Source organism: Falco peregrinus, chromosome 2 (assembly GCF_023634155.1).
Source record: "Falco peregrinus isolate bFalPer1 chromosome 2, bFalPer1.pri, whole genome shotgun sequence".
Lineage (NCBI taxonomy): Eukaryota > Metazoa > Chordata > Aves > Falconiformes > Falconidae > Falco > Falco peregrinus.
Window position 1 is genome coordinate 11,523,750 of NC_073722.1, and position 26,247 is coordinate 11,549,996.

At 42.7% G+C, this 26,247-nt stretch overlaps 1 protein-coding gene across 2 annotated transcripts in view; it reads right to left on the reverse strand.

Moving 5' to 3' along the window:
- Positions 1-26,247, reverse strand: part of SLC7A11 (solute carrier family 7 member 11) — a 113,788-nt gene that overhangs the window by 21,153 nt on the left and 66,388 nt on the right. For both annotated transcript variants that reach the window (XM_055796517.1, XM_005239851.3), the window contains 3 exons: positions 24,412-24,537; positions 22,076-22,175; positions 18,916-18,960 (listed from right to left, as the gene is read on the reverse strand). In XM_055796517.1, coding sequence (XP_055652492.1) covers positions 18,916-18,960; positions 22,076-22,175; positions 24,412-24,537 — 271 coding nt within the window. The remainder of the gene's footprint in view (positions 1-18,915; positions 18,961-22,075; positions 22,176-24,411; positions 24,538-26,247) is intronic.

Consider the following 26,247-nt stretch of genomic DNA (forward strand, 5'->3'; position numbering starts at 1 on the left):
TCAAGGTTACAACACTCATTGTTAGCCACACCGTCTTTGCTTAGTCATGCACATTTCTCATACAGCAAGCGCATTAAATACTGTTAGCAGCCAGAAAGCAAGCACAGAGCTGAAACAATATGAAATGCAAGTAACATAGGGGCTTAATTTTTAAAAAAATCTCTTTAAAAAACAAAATGGAACACAGATTTGAAACATACAATATATATCATCCCCTGTGACTTCTCAGTCAACTCTTGGATAAACCATTTCCACATGTCCATCAAGTGCCAGTATTCAACATCTTCACTTTACCTCATCTGCAAACTTCCTGTACAAAGCTTATGACCATCTCCAAAAGATATATGAATAATCAAACCTGGTTTTTATTTTGCACTGTAACAAGACCCTGAGCCACACCCCTCCCGAGGACTTAAATGTCCCAAGGACCTAAGCTGGCTTTTCTTTCCCATTGTTAATGGTCAGGCCCAGGCACCCCTGCACTGAGCTAGGCTTGCCCTGGGGGCTCAGGTGTGCTTGTTATCAGAGAGTTTGGGGGGTTAACTAGGGAACGGTCAGGTGTCTGGAAATGTGGGCAGCAGCTGAGCAGGATCTCTAGAAAACAATCTGCATTAAGCATTTCAGAACCTGAAACAACAGTGAAGAGGCTCAGATGAAAATGTTCATTTATCTAGGGCATTGCAATATAGGTGGTTTAGGCTGGACCTGTAATTAAAAAGGTGTCTGCCACCCTCTTTCACAAAAGCTTGCCTTTTAAAAAGCAGTCTAGTCTAAATTCAAAGGATTCAAATACAAATGTATTGTCACACCAGGTTTTGATTAATGACTTCCATGCTTCTACCTAACATCAGCGTTTTGACATCCTTCCTTTATTTCATTTGTGGGAAACTTTCATCTACTCTAAGACATTTGTGACCTATTCCACCAGAGATGCAAAACCTCAGGTTTTATTTTTATTGCCTAGCTCCAGCTCAACCAGGAGATGAAGGAAGCACCTCTGCTCTTTCACAAGCTCCAGCATTTTATTTTCTTCTGAGGCCTATTTGCTGGAAGTGCTTACAGCACTGCCAGTAGCGTAGATTATTGTGAGAAGCAATAGTAAATCACAGTGCTTGCTTAGAGGCAAGGAAGCCATAACCGCAAAACTGACATGGGGTTGTAAAAACAAAACACCTGCCTGCACCAAGCTCATGTATGGAAATGAAGAGGAGTGGGGGCAGAGGCGCACTTCAAAGCACTTCCTCCAAGCTGCCTTATCCAGCACAGGATCGCAGATCTAACCTCCTCTTAACTGCTCCATAGGGACACACACCTCACTGCCAAACTTCAAATAAATGGAAGAAGAAGGGTGTGATGTAACTGTGTGTTAAAAGTAACTTTATTTGTTGCAGGAGGTTCTCCTGGAAATTTTAAATTACTAATTCCCTGAGCACCTGATTTATGAACAAGGTCTACTTTCCTCTGGCAGAATCACTGTTTTGTAGGAAAGACAGAGTCTCCTGAAGTTCCCTGCAGAGTTATGACCCAGCAGGGCTGCCATCCTGCATGGCCGCTTTCCCGTGAAGCACAAAGGCAGCCATTGGCAGAGCACTGGCAGTAGTTGGGGAGGGGGGGTGAATATTTAGCAGTATAAACAAGGGGATCTGAGGCAGGAAAGGAGCAGACTGGGCCTCACAGCTGAGAAACCTAAGCCAGCAGCTACCACATAACAATAACATCATGGCCAGGCAAAGAGATGATGGTAGTTACAAAAGGAACCCCACTAAAACCCCCTCTGCCTGTCACAGCATCCTTCCCACATTCCCGCCGGTACCCCAGGATTTGCAGCAGCAGGGCTGGGGTGGAAGCAGAGCCCTGCCTTGATCCATAGGTGTTTCTATTGCCTGTGCTGAGGACACATGTTTCTGATTTATGGCATGGCAAATGGCAGTGCGACACTTTGAGTAATGCAAAGGAGCAGGCTGGTGAGGCTGCTATCATTCCCAAAATGAGCCACTCAAGTTCAGAGCCTGGGAACAAGCAGCCTGAATGCAAAATGCCTTGCTCAGCTCCAGCGGAGGGTACGGGAGGGAACGCCGCCCCCTCGGCCCCGCAGCTGAACTTTTTAAGAAGCATCGCTGGTAGCATATTAATGACTCCTTGTGGTAACAAGGGAAGACAAATTCTTAGGTGCATAGGGGGATGGAGGGAGCAGCCACGTGTCTCTGTGTGTGTGTGTGCATAAAAGGAGTCAGATTTTTCATACTTGTTAAATTCCTTGACATTTAATTTTGAGCTGGAGAGTTTCTACAATGCCAAGGATCATAAAGGAACAATTTGCTGCTGTATGTTACCATTGATATTTCAGCATGAATGAAAATTGCACCATTCGGTGATGAAAAGAGCAGCTACTTGTAACAAGGAGCACCATGGAAACTAAAATATCATTTACCAAGAAAGGCTTTTCTTCTGAAGGAATTCAAGATGAGAAAAATGGTAACTGTGGGTGCCTTGAAAAATTAGCATTTTAAAAGATATAAAAGGGTTTAAATGAAATTAAAAGGAGATGTCTTAACAATACTGCACTGCCATGAAGGCGGCTGTCTGGCAGATAAATAGTTTTCTCTGCAGAAAGCGAGGAAATGAGGCTCTTTCTAAGGACAGCCTAGCAGACTGACTACAGATGTGGGACAGCCCTTATAGCACACTGAAATAACCCTGTAAGAAATTACTAAGTTCTGGCACAGAAGAGGAATCCAGAAAACTCCAAGTGTGAGCTGAAATATGCCTTTGTAGCATGCAGTAACTGGAGGCACTTGAGTGGAGTTCAAATGGGAATATCAACTTTTTCATTTTATTACCTTCAGTGCTTTGAGAAAGGAAGTATCAGTAAGCTGAAATCCTCTCTCACTAAAACTTCATAATACTTCAACGACAATCACATGCATAGAAGAACATATCCTTTTCTTTTTTTCTTTTTTTTGAGGCTGACTCACCTTTGCAGTTGCACACCGTTCAGTGTACCTTCTGCCAATGAAGCACTACCTTTCCATGCTAAAATCTTAAAATGAAAGCGGTCAAGGAAGTTTATACAGAACTTACTGCACTGTCTCTTATTCTGACTCAAAATCAACCTATTAAAACCCATGCACTTATGCCATCAAAAAGCCCTACATCCTGGCACTCCACAGCACACTGTCCACCACCAGCCTCCCTGACATCCGCACCTGAAAATAAACCTAGCGAAAACACCAGCTCTGTGCAACAGGACAGAGTTATCTGCTGGTTTAGCAAAAGTGCTTGCAAGGCTTGTTTCAGTAACCAAAAGAAGCACAAAGTAGATGGCAGGATTTGGGCCACTCTGGGGGAAATTATTGCTTAGGAGCAGAGAAGATATGTAATTCATTACTGTCCAGGGCAGTTCATCTACAACAGCATCCTGACTGACAACAGCCAACACCGTGCCCAGGTTGGGACCTGCTGGTGTCTGGGATAGCCTGCAGCTACTCTCCTCATGGCCCTCACAAGCACCAAGCAAGAATCCTAAAGCAATCCTTGATTTTTCACGTCTATAAAAATACTTTGTTCTCAGACTCACAAGAAGCTCATCCTCTAATAAAGTTTTGCCTAAGGAAAAGAATTTCATGGCCTTCTATGCTCTTGTGGATGAATCTTTACTTTTATCTGGTTTTGTTTAGCAGCTGTTTTTCCCTGTAATAAACAGATAAGACAAAATAGAAGTGCCTGTCATTCCTTTACTGTAGGATGAATCTAATTCTTCTTTTCTCTAAAGTAACTCCACACAGAAGTTAAACCTCTTCTCATACTGGAGTGCTACTGCAGTTCTCTATCCTTTCTCGTGATCTATAGAGGAGGTCTCTCCATGCTGTTAGATCTTTTCAAATAATGATACCAAAACTACTCTTGTAAGGGACATTTCATTCCATCATACTTCAGTCCACTTTTCTGCAATGACCAAAATATAATGACAAGGTGAAGATGCAAACAACAGTACTCCCTCAACAACAAGTGTTACAAGCAAATGAGGATTGACATAATAGACCACAGCAGTGCAACTTGTAAAATGCAGATTATTCACTTCACAGCTCCTCTGGAGCCACTGTAATCTTATATAAATCCTCTTAGTTTACAGTTCATGGATATAGGCTGTACTGTAATTTAAATGATTGGAAACCCTTATGGGTTGTTAGTTAAGAATTTTCTTTCCTTAAATAAAACATCACTGTCATTATGTATTTAGAATTCCAACACACTCACAGCCAAATATCAAAGTATAAGCTACACTGTAAGCAACTCGCTTCCAAAACATCAGTACACCCATCGGCACAGACATAGAAGAGCTACCACGTGGGGAAGGGGTGTGCAGGGGAACAGGAATCTGATCACTCTTTGGCTGAGAAGAACCTACAGCCTCCTCTGATGGAAATGCTGCGATCACACAGAAAAAGATATGTTAATCTACAGGACAAATGCACAATGCCAAATTGTCTTGTTTTGATATGACTATTATGTATCTTAAATACAGACCAGCAATTTCACTACTTATCAAAGCTGAACAATCAAATAAGACAACCCCATTTGAATGTCTCATCCAAAAAGACTGGGTCAAACTTGAGTAAGTTATTCTGCTAGCTGAACCAAGTGGAATATATTCCTCTTCTTGTGTATGATAATACTATTACTACTGATATTTTGGCCGTGCTGTTCTAAAGGGTAAGTACTCTTGATGACATGGCAGGTGTTAATAACTGTTTGTGCAGTTATGAAACTCCAACCTGATGCACATGAGCACAATAAAGAACATACTAGCCTTGCAAATTTAGTAGTCCATTCTTTCATTTGTGTTTCATCCTCCCATTCTGTATTTTATACCATTAAAAAATGCTATCTCACTTTCTCTGTCAGTTAGTTGCCAGGCGCATTAGCCTGCAGAAGTTGAAATGGTGCTCTAAGGTTACTGATAATGGTATGCAAACTGCTGCTGCTTCTGCTATAACACCGTGATCACCTCACAGTGGCTTAGCACGCTGCACTTTGTAATTTTTGAGGCTCAGCATTAAAGAGAAAAGGAACCAAAAAGAGGCACAAAGAGGGCCCTCCTCTTCTGCAGCCAGGAAAAAATGCGCCATGGTACAGATCAGAACATCACACTGCAAATTAAACTGGCAGCCTCTGTCATATATAGCTACCCACAGGTAGCGGGTGTTGGCTTGCTTTTACAAATAACAGGAAAAATGGGTGTGACACCCCTTTTTTTGATATAGAGCATGTCACCGGCACTGATGGCATTCATGAGCAAATACTGGTCTACACCTATGCAATTTCATCAGGAATTTCATGGCTTCTGCAGGGTTCTACAGTGGGAGTTCAGTGCTATTTGAAACCCAGATTTAAATTTTGGGCTAAAACGTTAAGGTGAGTGCTCAGAATCACCTCCCCCACAGCCTGTTGGTAAATCAGGAAATAAAAGCACTAGCATCAGAGCAAACCAGGCTCCTGTTTAAAAGTGGGAAGAGGAAAACCCAGAAAGGTCTGCCTACACTGCAAAGCAGCATCAACACAAAAAAATTGTATAAACCACACTTGCTTTCTTTCACCAAGAGTATAACCTGCACAGGGTCTGAGGTGCTCGCTGCGGAGGCTGTGGGTGAGCTGCAGTGGCTGTTCCTTGTACCCAAAGGCAGGCTCCGAGCCACCTCACACGGACACAGCTTTGTCACCTAACCCAGCTGTTAGCCCAAAGGCACAGCCCAACAGCGGTTATCAGCCAGTGCAACCAGGGGGTTCAGGCACTGGGCTAGCATGCCAAGGGTGCAATACATCATAGTTAAATGAAAAACTGCTTCTCAAGCCAGTAGTTCTTACGCAGACAAAATGTTTGCTGATTTGGCCCTGTATGTTTGGCATGGACTCAGTGCTGTGGCTGACGTAAGTGTACAGGTACAGCTTTATCTGATCCCTACTTGGAATATATATATATATATATATGTTTTGCTTTTTTGGCTTGTGTTTGGTTGGGGTTTTTGTTTGGGTTCCTGTTTGGGTGGGTTTTGGGGGGGTTGGATTTTTATTTTTTTTTCCCCCGCCTCATCTGGTTATGACTGATCTGGTGAGTTTAGTGAGTTTACTCACTTTTCTACCTACCACTAATGCACTGCTGTCTCACCTGTTTTCCAGGAAATTCAGTCAGCCCACCTGCTTACGTACCACCTAAAAAGAATGAAAATGTCTAATGGCAGCCTGGGACCTTTGCTGCGGCCAGGAGAAGAGCTAGCTTAGTCCTGAGAGATCCATGATCTCCCCAGTAAAATACAGCGTGTTTTACAGCTCTGGACCTTTAGCTGTACATCAGTCTTGCAAGAGATTTTTATTCCTGCAATGAATATTCTGCTGAGCAGCTCAGGGTTCCCATAAAGAGGATGCCGTCACCCTTCTGTACAGGTACCACTATGTGCCTTAGTGCAAGAGAAATAGACTTTGAAGTCAGCTCACATGTACTTCGGGTGGGGAAAATGAAGGAAAACACAGGGCAGTGGGAACTTCGAAGGTTACATTGTTTTGTTGTTACATTACATTAGCCTGCTGGTAAAGCAGATTAGGCTTTTGCCAGCTCCCCGGAGAGATTATGAATAAACATTTGTTTTACTTCCTTAGCTGGGATGATTCATAGTAACAATGATTCACATAAACAAACAGAAAAAGAAGGGGGGGGTGGGGCAGGGAGAAAAGGAAAGCAAACACACCTTGTGCTCAGCAGGTTATCACATCAGCAAGCAAACTGAGCCACGAGGGCTGGAAAGGAGCGACCCACTCTATAGCCATGCAATGCTGCACAGCCCAAACCGAGCAGCCGCGGCGGCCACCACCCCGAGCTGAAGACAGCATGGAGGCTTGTCGCATCCTTATGCCCCAGAGCCACCAAAGCTCTGTGACACTCTGAGCCAGAGGTGCTGCAAGACTCTGCGACAGCAAGCCAGCTCCTGCAAACCTGCAGGACTCTGGGTGCGCTGGGGAGACTCCGCCACCGCTGCAGAGAGAGAGGGCAGGCAGGATGCTCCAGCTGAGTTCCCTGAACTTTGGTTCCTCAAAAGAGCTGCCACAGGCTTGGCAGAGGATGAGAAACCTGGCTGAGGTTTTGCCTTTTAAGCGCCCACTTCCATGTAGATATTTGCCTCTTCTCTGTGCGCTTCGGGCAATACCTTCACCCACACCTGGTTAGGACACCTTACATCACCTGAGTTAAATTGACAAAGGCGGTCAGTTGTAAAAATCAAACTGTTGAAACATCCTCATCCCCTGCAGAAGAGATTAGCCCAGACCCCCTTTCTCCACTACTCTTGGATCAGAAAACATAAGGCTGTGCATCACGGCAGCCCACACACCTGCCTGTCCACCCACACCACTCACCAGCCCACGGGACCCTCTCCCACCCAGCAGACACCCCTCCCTCAGTGGCAGCCTGCCCGAATGATGCACTGTCAGAACTACAAACAATCTTCAGAAAGTTTCAGTTGCTTCCAGAATTCTGAAGGATTTAATTCATTTTCATTTTAGCTGGGCCCTTTATCTTAAAACCACCAAGTCTACCTAAACAGAAACAAACATACCAAAGCCGGGACTTCTGAAGTATTGCCTTCATGTAGCTGCTGCCATGAGACCATCAGGCAGGCAGCCTGCTCTCCCATCCCGCCTTACCTCCTCCCTCCTAACAGCACGCACAGGACCACTACTAACCCTGTGTCCTGGCATATATCAGCGCGATATGGCCTCTGCTGTTGCAATTTATCTTTTCCCTTCTCTGTTTCCTTCCATCCTCCAGCTATGTTTGCTGAATATCTTTGATTTTTCAGGTAGCTGACTGCCTGTACTAACAGCTCTGTGGTATCTTTATTACATTCTTGAGACACAAAAGGAAATGAAATCAGGTCTTGTATCAGACAATTAGGAGAAAAAGAATACCGATGGCACTATTAATTTTGATACACATACCCACAGTTAAAACCCAGCACAGCGATACTGATCTAACCCTGCACCTATAGCATTCATTTTTGTTCTTCCATTTTTCTACTTATTCTTCCTTAAACAATGCCAGGCATGTGCTATGGGTTAAATTTGACTGTATGAAATAACAAACCATACTACAACAATCAAACAGAACAAATATAGACAACTACTTTTTTTATTACTATAATTATTATTTTTAGTATGTCCTCAGAGCTTAGGTATAAAATCTGCATTTCCTAGTTCTGAATATTTCCATGGCCTTCAGCTCAACTTTTGCATGAGTAGGAGCATTTTATACAAAGAATATAAATGTTAGAAGAGGTAATAATACAAGTGACCTTGCCTTTCTTCATTTGATAGTGAATTATTAGTCTCTTCAATGTGATTTTATGAGACATCCTTATTGTCACCTAATTAATGATCAAGCTATATCTTTGAAACCTTTACAGGTGCTATAGATTACATCAGTCTTTTCTAATTTACACATATTGACTGGCGTACCATTTTAAACCCTTTCACAGCTAGGTCTCTATGGCAGTCTATTTCTAAAAAGACATCATATATATATATACATGTATATATTTTTTTTTTTTTTACATTAAAATAGAAAGATAGTGAAGTGGAAGTAGGAGATAGAAAGACTGGAAAGCAGCTGAACCGATTCAAATACTAAATTGGTGCTTAGAAAGCAACTGCCAATGACAAAGATACTGGTGCCTGAAAACTGCACCTGAGGATCACCTCTCTCCCTCTCTGGTGGTGTGGGATTGCACCACAGGACTCGGCACTGATATAAGCACCAAAAAAACACAGAGTGGGGAAAGAAAAAAGAAACTGCACAAGGGAAAAGGCAAAAGAAATAATAACATACGTTGAATGTGTGTGACGTACACACTCCTGAGCATTATAGACTGTAATAGTATCCATTAGGTCGGTCCTTACCTAAATACGTAAGGATAACATGCAGCCTCTGGAAAGCAGTATGCACACACAGCAGCTACGTCCGACTGCCTGCAGAGGTAAGGAAGAGGCACAGTGCCCCCTGAAACCTGCAGCCTTTTAGTTGTTCCTGCTGCTGAAGCCTTTGCTCCCTGTGATCTCTATTCCAGATGACAGGTGAATTCATGCAGTGAGTCATCTTCCCAGCTCCTCTGCTGCCTGCATATATTGCTCTGCTGAATTCAAAGCACCGCTCAGACACAAAGTGCATGTGTCAAAGACAAGGCAGGGGATTTGGGTTTGCAGAGTGTCTTTCTGCGTACATCTGGATCACTCCAGACCCAAGGCAGCACGGCACACCTTGCTTTCCAGCTGTACTCTCTGCTTCCTCTCTCTCATGACACAGCACTGGTGCTGAGGAGGACCCCACCGCACCTGTGGGGCGAGGGGCACTAAGGTGTGGTAGGAGGGATTTGTGTTCAGCAGCCTAGAACAGGGGAAATAAGAACTAAAGGACCAAATCCGCATCCTTGGTTAATTATGAGATATTATACATGGTAACTAGTGTGCTGGAACTCTCAAAAATTGCACGGCCAAAGAAAAGTCTGTGCTACAAGACCATGGGCTAATCCACATTATCAAATGCAAAAACCCAGTTCAATGCAATTTAAGAAAAAGAAACCCAACTTCTTGGATGTCAATTTGGGTTAGCAATTTCAATTCCATCCTGACCTTTGCCATGTTTTAACGGAAGCTGCTAACACACTTAAAATGTTTCCCTTGCTCACTCCAGCTGGTTCGAAATATTTTGTGGACTCAGTGACCCACACCAAATCCTACTACAGACAGGCCCCAAGTATGGCTCACAAGCAAACTGCAGCTCTTGAAACATTTGCATGTCTCACATGTGGCTCGCTTAATTGCATCCATCCTCAGCAGAACCAACAGATTGTCAAGGTTAGGGCATTTACAGCACATCTCACGGGGGCTGGAATGGAGAGGGGAGAGAGAAGGAGAAGCTGGAGCCAGAACTCAACTGAACCTGCCACAGCATCTGCTGCTCCAGCATGGACTTTTCCTTCAAGGTTCTTTTACTTGTGACTCTAAAAGTTCCATTCACTGACATGTAGGATAGTACAGCAGCAAAAGCAGTACATCCTGAGGGATGTCTGGTGGCTTTTTACAAAAGCTTTTTCTTTCTTATTTATTTAGTGGTATCTCCGTTAGGAATTAGGACGCATTGCAAGAAAATCTGCCCGCAATACTACTACGCCTAAGCTGAGATCATAGCTAACCAAAGAGTATTTTCAATACTTCTACCCCCCCAGCTTCATAACTGTTTCTGAATCCAAGCTGCCTTAAACTACCACCAAAAAATCAGCTGAGATCAGGTGCAAAATTAAGTAATAATTACTCCTTCCTACCAGCAAGTTATATTTACGAAGCATATCACATCACAATTAATGCCTGCATTGCCTCCCATGTAATATTTTGTCAAAAAATTCTCAGCCTGATGCTGAGATGGTCTTCTAGTAACACAATTTGGGAAATCCCTGTGTACCAAAGTATATGACAATTAATATCTACTAAACAAGGAGTTTTAGTGAAAAAAAAATATTATAAATAAAAGCAAAACAATTCAGAAAATTTAGATCTCACTCATAAGAGAATTTTCAGCTTGCAGCAAGAGAAGCAGCATCCTTTAATTTTTATTTTTTTTTTGTGAAGTGCAAAAAACTAGTTCCTATACTGAGATTTCAGAAATCTGAACACATCCACAAACATGCATCCAAGACTGAAATACTTTGTTTCAGATATGAATTATCAGTCATTTATAAAAAACTATAATGAATGAGTTGACGATGTGAGGTGCATAAGCAGCAAGTAGTTAATAAGGTTAGTGAGAGAGCAAAAGTGAAGGAAAGTTCATTTTAACAAGAACAGTCTCATGCTGGTAAGGCAGCTCCTCTATGAGCTGGTAATTATCTGTTTCTCCCTCAAACACACACAGATACGATGCTTTTTCAAGCAATTTACTAATAGCACAACCCATGTTTGATTTTTAGGTATATTTGACCTAGTAAATTAATTTACTTTCTTTATTTGGCAGTTTCAGCTCCCCATTAAAGGATTTTACAGTTCTGAAGACGTGACTGTGAATCTATCATTTTATCCCTCTCACAGGGTGCAATTAAACTGTAGCCTGTTATGCTGTTAGCTACAGTAAAATTTAGGAAGAATAAGATTTTTATTATTGAAGTGACACAAGAATAGCGGGGGGTGTGTGTATAATTAGAACATCCTCATTCTATGATGGAGAATAAGTATTCAAACAGAAAAATAACCCAAGACACAAATAATATATCAAAGAAAAAAGGCAAATGCTCACTCAACTGACCTGGCTTTCCCTTTAAGGTAATCTGATGAATTCACATGAACAAATGGGCTTTGCAAAATATTTGAAAGATTAGCATTTGTCTGATTATCTTCAGATAAAATATCACAATGTAATCCTATAACTTCTGCACTGAGTATTTGGCAGTTTAGCCTGACACGAAGAAAATGAATTGGAGTCAAATGTATCTTTTATGAGCAAGTGGAACAGAATAATGCAAGGAAGACTTCAAACTCCAGGTACCGAAGCTACTGTGCTTGTATCTAGGCAGGATACCTGCTTCCAGTGTCAGGTTTAAAGGAACTGTATGCATGCCCAGCTACTTCGTGGGAAAGGCTCATCCAATTTTTATTTAAAAATAAGATTGCATCCACATGGGGAACACACCCAGGTGTTAGTTACTCATGTAGGGACCTACACACACTCCTTGTTCCACTGATATTATATGAGACTTTACAGGACTGGGACCTACAGAAGCCACACCCAGGGTGTAGTAAATCTGCTAAAGCTTTCAGTTCAAGGAGTAGGCACACAGATTTTTAAATCCAAAAAAACTTCCTCATAATGCTTCCCTATAGCCCATTACTTATCCCTGATCTTGGAAGGACATGAATGCTCAAAAAAAGGAAGCCAGGAGATGGTAACTCCCATTCCATAAACTGGATTTAGAAAGGGGAGGAGAGAAAGGAAGGAAAGAGGAGACAAGACGAAGTAACCCACCCTCCATTTCCACAGCAATTTTGTGCCTGAGCCAGTTCTCCTGAGTCCCAGTTCAGTGCTTCAGCTACTCAGTCTGTCTCTCCTGAATAAAAAGGAGTGGTGAAGTGTGTTTGAAATGACAGACAGCGTAGCTGTGGGGGGATAAACTTCTGACTTTATTCCTTTTCTGATGCCTAAGATAATCGATATCTTATTAACATTCCTCTTCAGAGTAAAGCTCATCATCAAATTAAAAATAGCAAAAATTAACAGAGAAGCAGAGAGGCAGAAAAATCAAAGGCTTGTGTCCTCCCAGTTAACATTAAAATATTTTTCATTGTTATGAGTACTAGGAATAACTAGCCATGGTCTCGACTAGTAGTGAGGAACAGTGCAATTCAAGTTTCTGATTGATTTTGGAGGGAGGGGGCATCCTAACGTGATGTGCCAAAAATCAGATGGCTACAAACAACCAGGGAGCTGGAAGACGTGTCTCAGCCACCGCTCCCCTCCCATCCATCTGCATTTCTATAATGCTTAGACACCCTGAAAAAAAAACCTCTAATACCACATTTCTCTCACTTATAGATGCAAAGTGTGACTTTAAGCTTTAATTAATACAAATGGGTAGTACACGTTAATTGGACATGGCACTTACATTACTTAAACTGAATATAAAACCAGATTATATCAACTATGTTGAAATCCTGATTTTACAAAATGTCTGACGACATCAAACCTTGGTGACTTGCTATACATCTACCGCTTCTCCGTTCCTTAGAAAAGAAGGAATAAATGAAGTGCGAAGAACACTGGAAAAATCTAATAGACAAACTGACTAATCTCAGACCCCAAGGTCACAGCAAAGCAATTCATTTCTTGGCTTTTCAACAGCACAAGACATGATTTATCAATCTGAGAGCAGGCTTATAAACACTATACATCTCAATAATATGTTCTTTGCACTGTGTAACTTTTTAAACAATGATAGATTGCCTGGGCTGGACCAAAGTTATTTTACAAACAGACACAGAATATTTGCAAATGAAATGGCCTGATATGGGATGGGGGGGGAGGAGAAAAAAAAAAGGGGGGGAAGAAAGGATTATGCCACATAGTAGCTTTACTTAACTGCAACTGCAGAGGATTCTAAGTTTTTGCTGAAAAATATTTTCAGAATCCACATCCTTTAAAAATCTCCTATCTATCATTTTATACAACTGAAATTGAAGACCACTGAAGGAAAAAATATTTCCGAAGTTCAACAACACTAACAACATCTTACACTGTTGAAGAAATAATATGATTTCGAGTTAGAGAAGGACTGTGAATCAATTTGTAGCCAGCAGGCGCAGGGAGGGGATCCTGCCCCTCGGCTCTGCCCTGGGGAGGCCGCCCCGGGAGTGCTGTGCCCAGCGCTGGGCTCCCCAGTTCCAGAGACAGGGAGCTGCTGGGGAGGGCCCGGCGCGGGCTGCGCAGGGGGTGAGGGGCCTGGGCACCTCCCGGGGGAGGGCAGGCTGGGACACCCGCGGCTGCTCAGCCTGGGGAAGGGAGGGCTGAGAGGGCTCTGATCGATGGCTGCAGACATCTTCAGGGCCAGCGGCAGGAGGACGGGGCCAGGCTCTTTCAGCGGTGCCCAGCGACAGGGCGAGGGGCAACGGGCACACGCTGAGGCACAGGCAGCTCCCTCTGAACGTGAGGAAGAACTTCTTCACCGTGAGGGTGGCAGAGCACTGGGGCAGGCTGCCCAGAGGGGCCGGGGGGTCTCCTTCTCTGGAGACACTCAGAACCCGCCTGGACACGGCTCAGTGCAGCCCGCTCTGGGTGACCCCGCTTTAGCAGGGGTTGGACAGAATGACCTCCAGAGGTGCCACCCAACCCCAACCATTCCATGATTCTGTAACATCTCTAGCTGCCCACTTGATCACAGACTACCTTAGAGTCACCAAGGAATTAAACTCTGCGTTTCCCTTCCCTTAAGGTGAAATAATACTTTCTTTCTATTCAACAAGAGCCTAACCTGTATGATGTGAAGCATTCAGGCTCATCATCTGCTCACACTGAGGACACGGAACATAATTTTTTTAAGCAGGATTCTCTTTGGCCAGCATCTGACACAATCTGGCCCCAACTTTGACAAGGCTCTGAAGACATTGCTGTAATGTAAAACAACTCCTGTGTTATTTTCTCATCTGGAGTCCATCAAAGTTCCTGACAAACCCAAGCACTGATCCTGGACTCTGCTCCGCCTGGGAAGGGAGGAGGGGAGTGCTGTTCAGGCATGAGCTGCTTTTAGGGTCTTGATTGAAAAAACTTGGTCGGTTTCTTGAGAGTACAGAGTGGGTGCTCAAGAATACAGATGAGCTCAAAGACTGTGTATAAGAAATGAGTTTGAAAGTTCAACATGCTTGATTTCCAGTCCTCTAAATTTACTGCTCCAGGCAACACGGCTCCTGTCAATTTTCAGGTGACAAATTCTCTCTCAGAGCCCTGGCTGTTCCTTCATTCACTTATTATTTAAACAATACAATACGACCTTAGTCTGAGTAGGGCTGATCCTTATAATGTAAGAAAATCAAAAAGATCAAAGCTGCACGTGACGTGGCTGCATGAGGTTATTTTGGTGAAGCTCAGCTTCAAGGATTATTCAGATATTTCATTTCAAGCAGCAATCGCTATTGACCACGTTCGCAAAGCACAGTTTTCAAAAGTAAAAGTAATTTGTTATTACACTTCAACGTTGTTCCACATATTCTTGATAATAAAATTTTCTCAGTCTCTTTTAAAAAGCATCATACATTAAAGCAGCTGAACACTGCAACCACAGCTCCTTGTAAAACAAACATCAACTTCATGTTGCTTCAGGTCCTACTAAGGCTGTATGAGGGAAGCACTTTAACAAAGGGGAATAAAGAAATGAGTCCAGGCTTAAAAATGAGACATCAAAAGGGGGTTTAGCAGGAGACAGAAACAGCTACTTTTACATCTTATGATAATTGGGGTTATAATAATGTCCTTTTTCTTATACAAAAGAAGAGACCGTGACATTTCAAAAGTGAGAATTCAGCAGTACTTCCAAAAATCTGTTCGAAAAGTGATAGCATTCACTTTCAGATATCTTTTTCCCCCTTTTTCCATTCTCCTTTCTATAATTTAAGGGCACTTCCCATCCACTTGGCTCATTTCCACTGTCTCTGTGTCAGCTGTCTCCATCTAGGATTTCACATTGCCTAGGTATCTCAGCACCTCATCCCCATAGTATTTATCCTACTTATAGACCTAAATCTGCAATTTATTGCTCCTAGGCAGGCTGCTGCACCTACACAGCCTCCCACAGCCTCCAGGAGCCCTTTCTGCCTGTACAAACAGCTGCTCCACTGGAGCACAAAGGCAGCTTTCAGCCGGGCAGGATCACGAGCATCCCCCCTTCCCCTGCCTCTCTCCTACATTTCCAATGGCACTTGCTGTACTCCAGCAAGCTTTCCTGGTGCCGGACATGCTGCAGCAAACAAAGCAATCCTTATCTGGAACAATTTAATATCCAAAAGTAGATGTTTCCACCTTCCCATGCATTTCAGGATGTATTCTAGGGCCCTGACTCATCCCTCTCTGTCGCCCTCCACAATACCACAAGAGCAGAGAGGGAGCCCAGCACTCACCACATAAAAAGGGGTTTAAGGCCAGGTCTCAGCAAATGTGGCCCCTTGGCAGCTCCGCTGTAACTCCTCTCTCTGCTGGAGCAGTTCTGCATCCCCCCTGTTGTAACTGTGCTATCCTCCCCACAACGCTTTCAGTACGCTTCACTGTGCCTTTGAGGCAGGCTGGATAACATGGGGACGGTGCTGATCATTCATCTCAGCACCAGCTGTCAGCTACTTTAAAAGCTGCTGCACACCTGGAAATATGCAACTGTGACTGATTCTCAGACAAACATTTGCCTTGGCACGCGCAGCGGAGACGGCATCACCACCGTGCTCACCTCTGTCGCTGTAAGTAATTTGCATCCCTAACCATTGACAAACATTACAAATTGCACACCTGGAGCTGTTACAGACTCTAGGTGGTTCAAGCCTGTACTTCCCTCTTCCCTTTTAAAATCAGCTACATAAGGCATACAACAGGATGAAAGGAAAGACAGCATTTTAGGTACAAAAAAATACTTCTAAAAAAAGCAGCAGTTGAGTTCTAAGAAATGCCTATAGTAGTGCTCACCTGACTTCTGCCCTGAGTTTGGTGGAAGGTGAGACAGTTGACCCTGGGATTAGTCCACACTATTCCCTTGCCCTGTATCTTTGGGAATGGTGGTGGAGCAGGGCCCCGTTCAGCAGGAGGTCTTTCCAATACAGTCATTCATGGGTGCCAACTAGACTAAAAAATATTCCAACTGTTGTGTTGAATTGCTTGGTTTGGGTTAACAGAGTCCAGAATCCCCGTTTACAGGTGGTGCAGAGGCCTCCATCCACACAGCTGGTAGCAATCCACTTGCCCTGCCATCACCTGCTACTTATTTAGCCATGATTAAAATCCCAGTCTCTTCTACTATGTATTCATGTGGAGACTGTGATCCCAGGCACCCTGCTGCAAACACTGGGCATCTTCCCTTCCCATCCTCTCAAATCACAACCTCAAGGAGAAGAGGGATGAAGGGAAGCTTTAACAGCTTTGCAAGAACACTGCACATGTAACATTGAGCTGGTTTTTGGTAGATCCATCCCAGAACATGCTGAACCAGCCAGGCTGTGTGACTCGCCCCCTGGTCCTGCATCCCCACTAGTAGAACAATTAACTTCAGCAGCTCTCCGAGGGTTACATGGAGAACAAAGAAGCTCTCCCAAGATGGAAGAAAACAACATTTTCCCCTTTCACATCCCAGCTGCAATGAAAAAAACCCCAAAATCTAACCCACACTGCTTTTCTTAACTGTGATACAACATGCTTCAATGGGTACTTGGTCGGAGAAGGAAAAAAAAAAAAAAAAAAAAGGAACTATGCTTTTCTGTCCCACACAGTAGAGGGCAAAATGTTCAAAAATAAGCACTCCTCTGACTCAAATCACGAGGAAATATAGTCAATATAAACCAAAATAGCTGTAATGAGAATTACAAATCATTTCAGTTAATCACCATACAGTTAAGAGGACTGCAGAAACACATAAATGAAAAGTCCCAAAGGGTGTTAGGCATGTGCATGTTCAAAAATACCACACGATATCGATGGTAACCACATGATAATGTAAAAATTATATTGCCTTTAGCAAACGTTTTTGATCACATCACCAAGACTGGCTCCTAACCCATCTCCCCATAATTTCCTGAAGCAGCAGAAGTCTTGGAACAGAATCACTTCACTCCTTCATTTAGTTTCACATTTCTTTTCAACTCAGTCTGCCATATGATTTTTCAAAAGTAAGAAAAAAAGAAGTGTCTTGGTTTGTGTTTTTTTTTTTTTTTTTAAATGTCTGCCTCCTGACTTTATAAGACACACAGATCTTTGGTAGTTAAATGCAGATCTGCTATTGGATCATCTAGCCTGAGTTCCTGTGTGTCCCAGGCTTGGGAAATGTTGGCCAACTGCTCTCCACCAAGCCAAACGGCTTGTGTTTTGCTAAAGCACAGCTGCTAAAAAGGTGTTCTGTCTGAACTGAAGACTACCAAAGAAAAACCCAACAGTAAATAGGTATCTGTGTTAATGATTAGCTAACCACCTTGTTAAGTATTAAAGCTGTATTTTCTACCTGCATTTGCCTGGTTTCAGCTTCCAGTTGTACATTCCTCAGTATACGTACCCTGATCACATTAAAGACCCATTAACACCCAAGACCCCTCAGAGGCACTGAAACAGTGGAAGTCTGCCAGTCTTTCTGCTGTCCTCATGTTTCATCATCAATTTATTTAAAATATTTTCAGGTCTCTGAAGGAAATACCAGCACGAGGCTTTGTTCAGACTTTGACGAAACTAACTAAAAACCTTCTGCATGCTCCCCACCAACGGCTCTTTGGGGTTTGTTTGTGGGGTTTTTTTGTTTGTTTCTCTAAACCTCTCAGATATGTACGTTCATATTCTCTGAGTGTACAGTGCTGGGGGTCTTTTTAAACAGTAAGTGATTTGGTATCCAGCCAGGTATCTTATTTTAAAAACCTAAGAAAATGTTATCTACCCATTAATTTTTAATCAAGTAAATTGTTAATTTCCTCAAAGAACTCAATTTGATTTGACAAGGCATGTTTTCTTTAATTTTTAGAAATGTTTAATATTGTTCCATTACTGGCTGCATGTACCAAAACATATCTACCCAAACAGATCTGCCAGATCAAACTCTCCCTAACAGGACAGCTTTTCTTTCCATATTTTACAGACAGGCACTGCAAGAGTGTTTGTCTCTGGTTTGAAACAGACTTCTACCAATATCCTCTGTTCAGCTTAATTGGACCGAATGCTGTGCTATGTGTATTCAAGATCCTGCAACTCTGAGACATCTAAAACAAGTAGAACTAAGTATTTGATTAATATTTAAACACAGTAAAACTGCCAAATATTGCAGCAGATAAGTTTCTTGGGCTAGATTTCCCTGACAGGATACCAGTAACTTCCACTGAAAGGAGCCACCGGATGGTTCCTTGTATCCTGAGGGGGAGAATCAGAGCCCTGGAGATCTACTTAGTTTTCTGCTTTCTGTGCACATAAAATCAGAATACATAACAAGGTCATGACAGGCCAAAAATAGCAAAGTTTCAAGCAGCTGCAATTCAAATAGATACCAGATCTTCTGGAATGCAAGCAACTTGGCCAGCATGCAGAATTTCTGACGATCAGTATTTTTATAGCATTTTAAACTTTAAGACCATTTTTCAAAAGTTAAGAAAAAATTAAGTACATACTTTTCAGGGTTTTCCACTTCTTCAGTTACAAAATTGAGGTAAAACCTAGAAAAGAGTTATAAAATGTATTATAAGGGGTTGATAGATTTTGATTTGGTATTTCTATCCCAAGGAATCAAGAAAATGTTTTTGGTTAAGCACTGCTGTTAATGACAATATACTTTGCAGACCCACATTTGGATTAAGGAGAACATGAGAATTAACCTTCCCTCATCCCCACACTCAGGAAGGTAATTCTTATAAAAGACAGCAAAGCAGAAAAAAGACAAAAGCTAGGTAATGTTGGCATGGATTTTTTATTTTTTTTCCCCCCTGGCACACTAGGCAAATTATGGTCTACCCTAACCCTTTACCCAAATGCACATGCACCCTCAAGCCTCATACTCCAGTTGTGGCTGTAGCCTTTTACGGTTTCAGGTTGTATTGTGAAAAATTCTCATCAGGGTACTCAGCAAGGTTTCTTAACAATAAAAATAAAAGAAGCCTCGAAATAAACCCTCCTAAAATCCAGATTTGAACACTAGTGTGTCGTATGCAATCACAGACCCAGGCTGCTAATCCTGCCTGCTCTTGCACAGCCTCTGGTACAGACTGCACCGTCTCTTGCATGCTGCTAGAGTAGAACCAGCTACGTATGGGAATTCATAGGATCTACTCACCGGGCACGGTCCTGCATACAAAGCAAACTAAGCCTCAAGGTCACTGAACCCTCTGTTCTGCATTTATTAGCACTGGGTCTGTGCATCACTGGATCACACAGATGTGCCTGGCTTAGATGTGGGCACAAAGTCACATCCTGGCTAATTAAACAGAGCAGTCAATGCAGTGCTTATGCTGGCTTTCTACTTTTATACAGGAAGACAAATGATATCTGACCCAACAGTGCTACAGTGAATAAACAAACGGTACCTGACCTGGCAGAAAGTCTGGGAACTTTTCTCCATCCCAAGTCTTGGAGCACATGTGGGTTAGCAGAACAAGGTAGCACTGACTCACGGTTTTTAAAAACATGGGGTTTTGTGACCGAGCATGAAATTCTGTAAAACTAGATTTGCCATCTTATACAACTGCCTCAGTCCTTGTTTCTAAACTTGCTAGTGCACAGAGAACAAAAGGGGAGGTTGGGATAGTTCAAAGGAGAGAAGGCTTCTGACGAGTAAGACACTCAGCTACTTCTTTCTGGCCTCAGTCCTGCTTCTAGACAGAAGTAATTTGACCTGCATCAGTCCTTTTCTTGATGCAAAGACATGCTTCCTTGTGTTCTTTTCGCTACTTGTCCTTTTTCACCCAGCATTTTCTATACTAAATAACCTACACTTGCTCTTCGCAGGATGAACCCACACATATGAGATACTACCTTTGGTTTGCTCTTCAAAGCTGTATCGTTAACAGCGAAGAGTCTCTTAGGCTATGCATAGAATTCTGCCTGTGTCCTGGGCCACAACACCAACACTTGCAACACTCCTTTGCATTCAGTTTATTGGATTGATACAGCCCCATGAAACTGATAGCGCAAGGGTATTGACGCTCCACTTAATGGTCTGCTCTCCTGTGCTCTGAGGCAATCGATTTGAGCTGGTGACAAAGACAAATAGGCAGCTGGGAAGAACCACTAGCCAAATCAGGTCTTTTCCTGCTAATTTCTTTTATAAGTGGCAAATAAGGACCTTGAAATAAAAGTCAGAAGGTGTAAAGGAAAAACAGAGATTATTTTTGTTGTAAGAGTTTGGAACGATAGCTGGAAAATGGAAAGATGGGAAATAAGCAACAGAATAACAGTATTTTTTATGTGGCATTTTACAGTACACAAACTCTGCCTTGGTGATTGATATTAATGAGCTCTTAAAACTGCCTTCATACAAAAACATACAGTTAGGTTAATATTTTAAAAGTGAGAAACCATCACATGTATGGCTATGATGGACAGAGGTGGTTATATAAGAGAGAAAGGAGGAGGTAGAGACTGTCCGCATGATGAGTTCAACTTCTCTGAGGCTTCAAAACGCCAGGCTCTTTTCTTCTATATCTATCACAGATAAAGGCTTTGGACTCTCTTGGGTTCCCCCCCTCCACCATTTAATACAAAAGTTCTGTCCAGTACTTCACTTGTGCATGTTTATAAATGCTCCTGCAAGCGGAGAGTTACAGACAGGCAGAGAACCCAAATGCTTGGCGCATTGTGCCTCCGAATTAAATAAAAAAACCCCTTATCTCTCAGCCTTCACCTTTTGTGCAAGGTAAAGAACTTGGCTGTCTGTGAGGCTATGGAAAGGAGAGGGAAGACCTGCAGACAAAGCTATCTCAAAACAAGCCCACTCGGTGCATTGTAGTCATCCCCCTCCCCTGCTGCTGCAAACGCACGCTGGCACTGTGCGGTGGGGGGCCCTCACTAAGCACGAATAAATCGTATGGCAGATTTGAAGAGCGGCAGCACCTTTCAGACGGGCTTCTGTGTACTTTGGTGGGGGAGAGGAAAAGAACTTGAAAGAAAGTTCTGAGCAGGACACATGAAGGCAGATTCTCACACTGCTCACAGTCAATAGCACTTGACTTCTATGGAAGCCAGTAGCTCTTCTTTTTAAGTGAGGCCTAATTGTCTCAGAGCAAGAGGCATAAGAATCTAGTTTTGGCATACAAATCTAGGTTTTTAACTTGTTTTGTGGTCTATACTGATGCTACAGTGGTTTGCTTCTTATTCTTCAAATACTACTTTTACAAAGCAACAGCTGAGGTCCACACAACTTTACAACTGTTCATAGATTAGTTTTTCATGTAATTACTGACCTGTTCAACAAAAAAATAAAGCTTCATTATCCCTTTTTATCCTTTTATCAAAATACCTAATGCAAATTTAAGAGCACACCTTTCTTGTTGCCTCTATTTCTCGTCTTAAGAACAGAAACCAAAGTCTGATTTTTTTTAGCGCTCAGTGCATATTTACCTATTGTACACTGGAGAAGAAAAAAATTTCCTTTGTAGAGCTGCTTGCAGTATAACTACTGAGCATATGGAACAGTGGTGAGATCTGCCCTTGCTACATGAAGTAGTTTGGCAAAAGAGGTAGAATGTGATACTCATTTCTTCATATAAATAAATGTCTTTGTTAAAGCGTATTAGTGTTTGTTTTCAGGACAAATACTTAGAGGTTTCAACAACTTACCAGCCTGAATAGGCATACATTCCTGAATAGAAAGCAAGTGGTAATCCCATAACACTGGCATCATTCCCAGCAAAGGCATTTTTAAAGTGCTGCGTTTCTCCTGCAACATCAACAAAAACAATACTGAAAAATAAGCTCTTTGGTCACCTACTATTTTAAAACAAATAAATATATCACACCATGGAACATTTAATCACCCAACAGTTCACTAACTTCAAGTTCTGCCCTTGACCTTAATTTCTGACCCAACCCTTGCAGCTGTTATCTGCCAGCAATTGTAAAAGGTTTCACAGTGGCCCTAGTCATGCAATAGCAGAATTTGACCTATTAGTTTTTTTCAAAGCATTCTTAGCTTGACAACATTCACTGCACTGTCATCTCCAGCAGTGACTTACATCAACATGAAAGAGCAGAATGAGCTCTGCAGTTTTTGCTGTGGAAAATTTCACTTGTTTAACATTTAAATCAGAAGGAATGCTGCTAACATTTCACTCACAAGCTATATTTTCAAGGTAAACAAAGCCAGTATCTTATACATACCACTGAAAAATTAGTAACTCCCTGCCACGTTACAGTCAGCATTCTATTAATATCACATTAAGAATTACGTATCTATAAATGCAAACATGTAAGAATTGTGTTATGCTCTTATTCATTTACAAGGCACTCTGGTTTGTAAGACCTCCCTATGATATCCCAATGCTCCCTAGAAGCAATGATCCTCCACAGTAAAGGAGCTGGAAGAAGCAGAATACATTCAGACTTAAATTAGCAATGGGTCAGTTCCTCTACCCTTTTTCCAGTTTTTACTGAGCCCTCAGTCAAAATTCTCACTGAAGCAAAGGCTTGTTGGGTAAGGGAGGAGCTGTGGCCAGAAGAAGGTCCCAGTGGGGAGTCAGGGACACTCTCTGAGCTCCTTAAGGGCAGCAAACACCATCCAAACCTGGGTCTGGCCTGCTGCAAAGGTCGAGGACAAATGGGGCGACTGGGAACAGAGAGAAATTTTGCACATGAAAGGAGGTGCGGGAAGAAGCATTGCAACTGCCAGAAAGGAAGTGAAGAACATGAAAACAGAAAGAGTGAATCAGCAGAGGAAAGCTACGCAAGAAAACTTTCATTTCAGCGTCTCTTGCTAACCATAGAGAGCTGCCTGTCCCTGAGAAACAGCTCACCGCAGAGCCTGATGCCGTGCTGTTGACTCAGATGGGAGTGTTTGTGAGGCATCGTAAAAGAGCATCCCCAGGGACTGAGCCAACAACTGTGAGAATTTTTGTTAGATAAAACCTGCCACCAATTCATTAAAAAGTGCTCCTCATTCGGACCTCTCACGGTGAATGGCTTCTTGTGGTTTGTCTAGTTATTGTCCAGCGTTATTGTAACAGGAGTGAGCTGGGGCTTGTCACCATCTCACACCTGCTGCTGAAAGGGCTGTAATGGAAAAGCCTTTTCAGGTGGCTGAGCGTATGTCACTGAAAAGAGTTTCTCTGCCTGCGTGGCTTTATCCAAACAACCTCCAGAGAGCCAAGGAAAGGCCTGTGCAGCCCTGTCCCTGCTGGGTGCTGCTGGGGAGAGCATAAGGTGTGCTTTCACACTCCTTGCTTATGCAGCAGCATTGGCAAAGTCTGTAGAGTAATTCTGATACCCTCTAAACACTTCCCCTTTCCTTTCCTGCTCTTGGTTTAGCCCCAGACTATTATCTTTAGCTGTATGCTTTAGTTTTTCACTTGGAAGCAGTAGAGCATGCATGCAGCATGATCATCCAGTATTTGCAGGCAGGAAGCCCACAAAAGCAACAGCTAACTGCAGTTCCTCTTGCCAGTACAGCACTTTTCACTTCCCAATTTGCATCACCAAAGAGGTAGAACAGAATCCATGACACTGTCTCTTTCACATATTCCCCAATTCTGAGTCCTCTCTGCCACCACATACCCAGTACTGAACAGGACTAGGCACTAGCCCAGTTAAAGGAGACACATTCTGCCTGGAACAGGCACGTGCTTTGGGTAGGGGTATGCCCGTCTGCCGTTAAAGCCCACCCTGCCCCTTTCACAGGGTTCACACTAAAGGCAAATTCCAGAGAAGAGTAATCCTGTCACTCGTTTGAAAACCAGGTCTGGTCTGAATAGACTCATTGGCATGCTGAAGGAAATACCAGTTCACCCCAGTGTAGTTCCACTTCTAATCAATTACATGACAGTACAGAGCTTCAGTTAAGCAAGCACAGACTAATTAAGAGATTTTGCTGCTGTAAGCATTATTTGGTGGAGGCAGGTGGGGAAAGACCGGGGAGGGTAAAGATAAAAGCACTTTAAAAGCATTTACTTTTCATTTCATACCTTTAATTAGCTGGATAACTCCAGGGACTATAATTATCAGAATCGCTACAAGCTTGCAAAAGGTAAGGAAAATCTGAATGCGGGCACTCCAGCTGACACTCGTGCTATTCAGGACCATCACCAGTGCTGCAAGGGGAAAAAGAAATGTCAGAAAGAAATACACGTGCTGCTGAAATCGCCACAAAACTCTTTGCCAGCAGAGAGGCCACCCACACCACAGATCCTGATGCATTAAAGGACATACACCCTGATAAGCTTCTCCAGCTGCTGCCCTCCCACTTCTCACATTCCCCTTCCAGATGCCACACAAAACGCTCAAGCTGAGCCCCTCCGTCTGCCCCACTGCGCGGCCCATCCATCTCTCCATTCTCTGCCCGGCTGCCTCTGCACCAAGTTACAGCTTCTTTACCCAGAACTGTTGGATGTTGGTAGACAATGGGCTGGCAGGACCCTGCCTTGGAGGAACAAAACTAATTGCCTGACCTTTGTCACTCCAGACTTCTGTATCAGTGCCGGTTTGAGTCGAGATTTGCATTTTCAGAAAACAATAACAATTAATAATCATATTAAACTTTCTCATCCCCATTTAGGCCCTGCATAAATTTGTCACTCACTACCTTATTAGCTCTGCTCCTCTTTGCCACTCTTTCTCCTCCCTTACTGCTGTACCACCAGAGATCCAGGAGGGCCAGAGTGCAAGTAACGTGCCCATCCCTGTTGGGAATTGGTGAAGAAACAGAGACCTTTTAATTCTTGAAAACAAAGCCCAGGTCTGTGCCTCGCCAACACGCAGAGAGATAAGTGAGAAGGGCTTTTACACCCCCTGCTCAGCTCACAACTCCTTCTGGGTCAGGGAGGGCATCTTCTGGCCTTTACTATAGCACTGACTGACAGGAGGATGGTAGGTCTTATCATTTGAGTGCCAGTTGTTCTAGCTTATTTAAACAACTACCCGGCAAAACAAAAATCAATAAAGGAGTTTAGATATTATTTTTTTTAAAATTACCTAAAGAACCGAATATGTGACTCATTTCACTAGATGAAATACCCCTTTCCCCCTCTGCTGCGGGGAAAGGTGAACGTAGTCAAACAAGCCTGCTCACTCATCTTCCCTTTCTTGCCATCGTATGGAGCTAATGAATTACCTCCTCATCACATTCCGCCCAGACTTCAAACTCTCTCAAGAGCACTGGTTTGTGCGTATCATCAGCCATATCACACATCTTGGGATGTGTAAAAATACAAGTTGCTATCTCCCGCCAGGGTCTGGGAGCTCATTTGTATGAGCTGGAATTGTAAATCTGGCATGTACAAGCTTTCTGGCAGCAAAACCCACTGATTTATCCCAAGTCTTTTATACAGATTCTGTTCACCAGCAAAGCGACAAAATCTATCATAAAAAATTCTCCTCTGTTTAAACAAAAAATATTTTTGGTTTAATGGAAAAGGGACCAAATTCCAAGTAATCTGGATTCCAAACTATTTTTTTAGAGATTTTTATTTAAATAAAAATTCCAGAAAAAATATATTTTCTGGAAAATATTTTCTCTGGAAAGAGAAGGCCCCACTCTAAAATGAATGATTTATCAAAGTCAACATAAACTCACAACATCACTTAATGTGAATTTTTCACCAGAAAAAGGTCTTAAAGGTCAAAATGTTTCTCCAGTTCTGCATTTCACCACATTTCAGAAATGAGGCATTCTTTTCTAAGTCACAAAGAAACCACCTGGACTTCTGCAAAGTATCACTGGAGATCCAAATATATATTTTTTGCTTTATTACTTCTGTGTCTGCCTATACTTGGCAGGAAACAGAAAATCCCAGAGGTCTGAT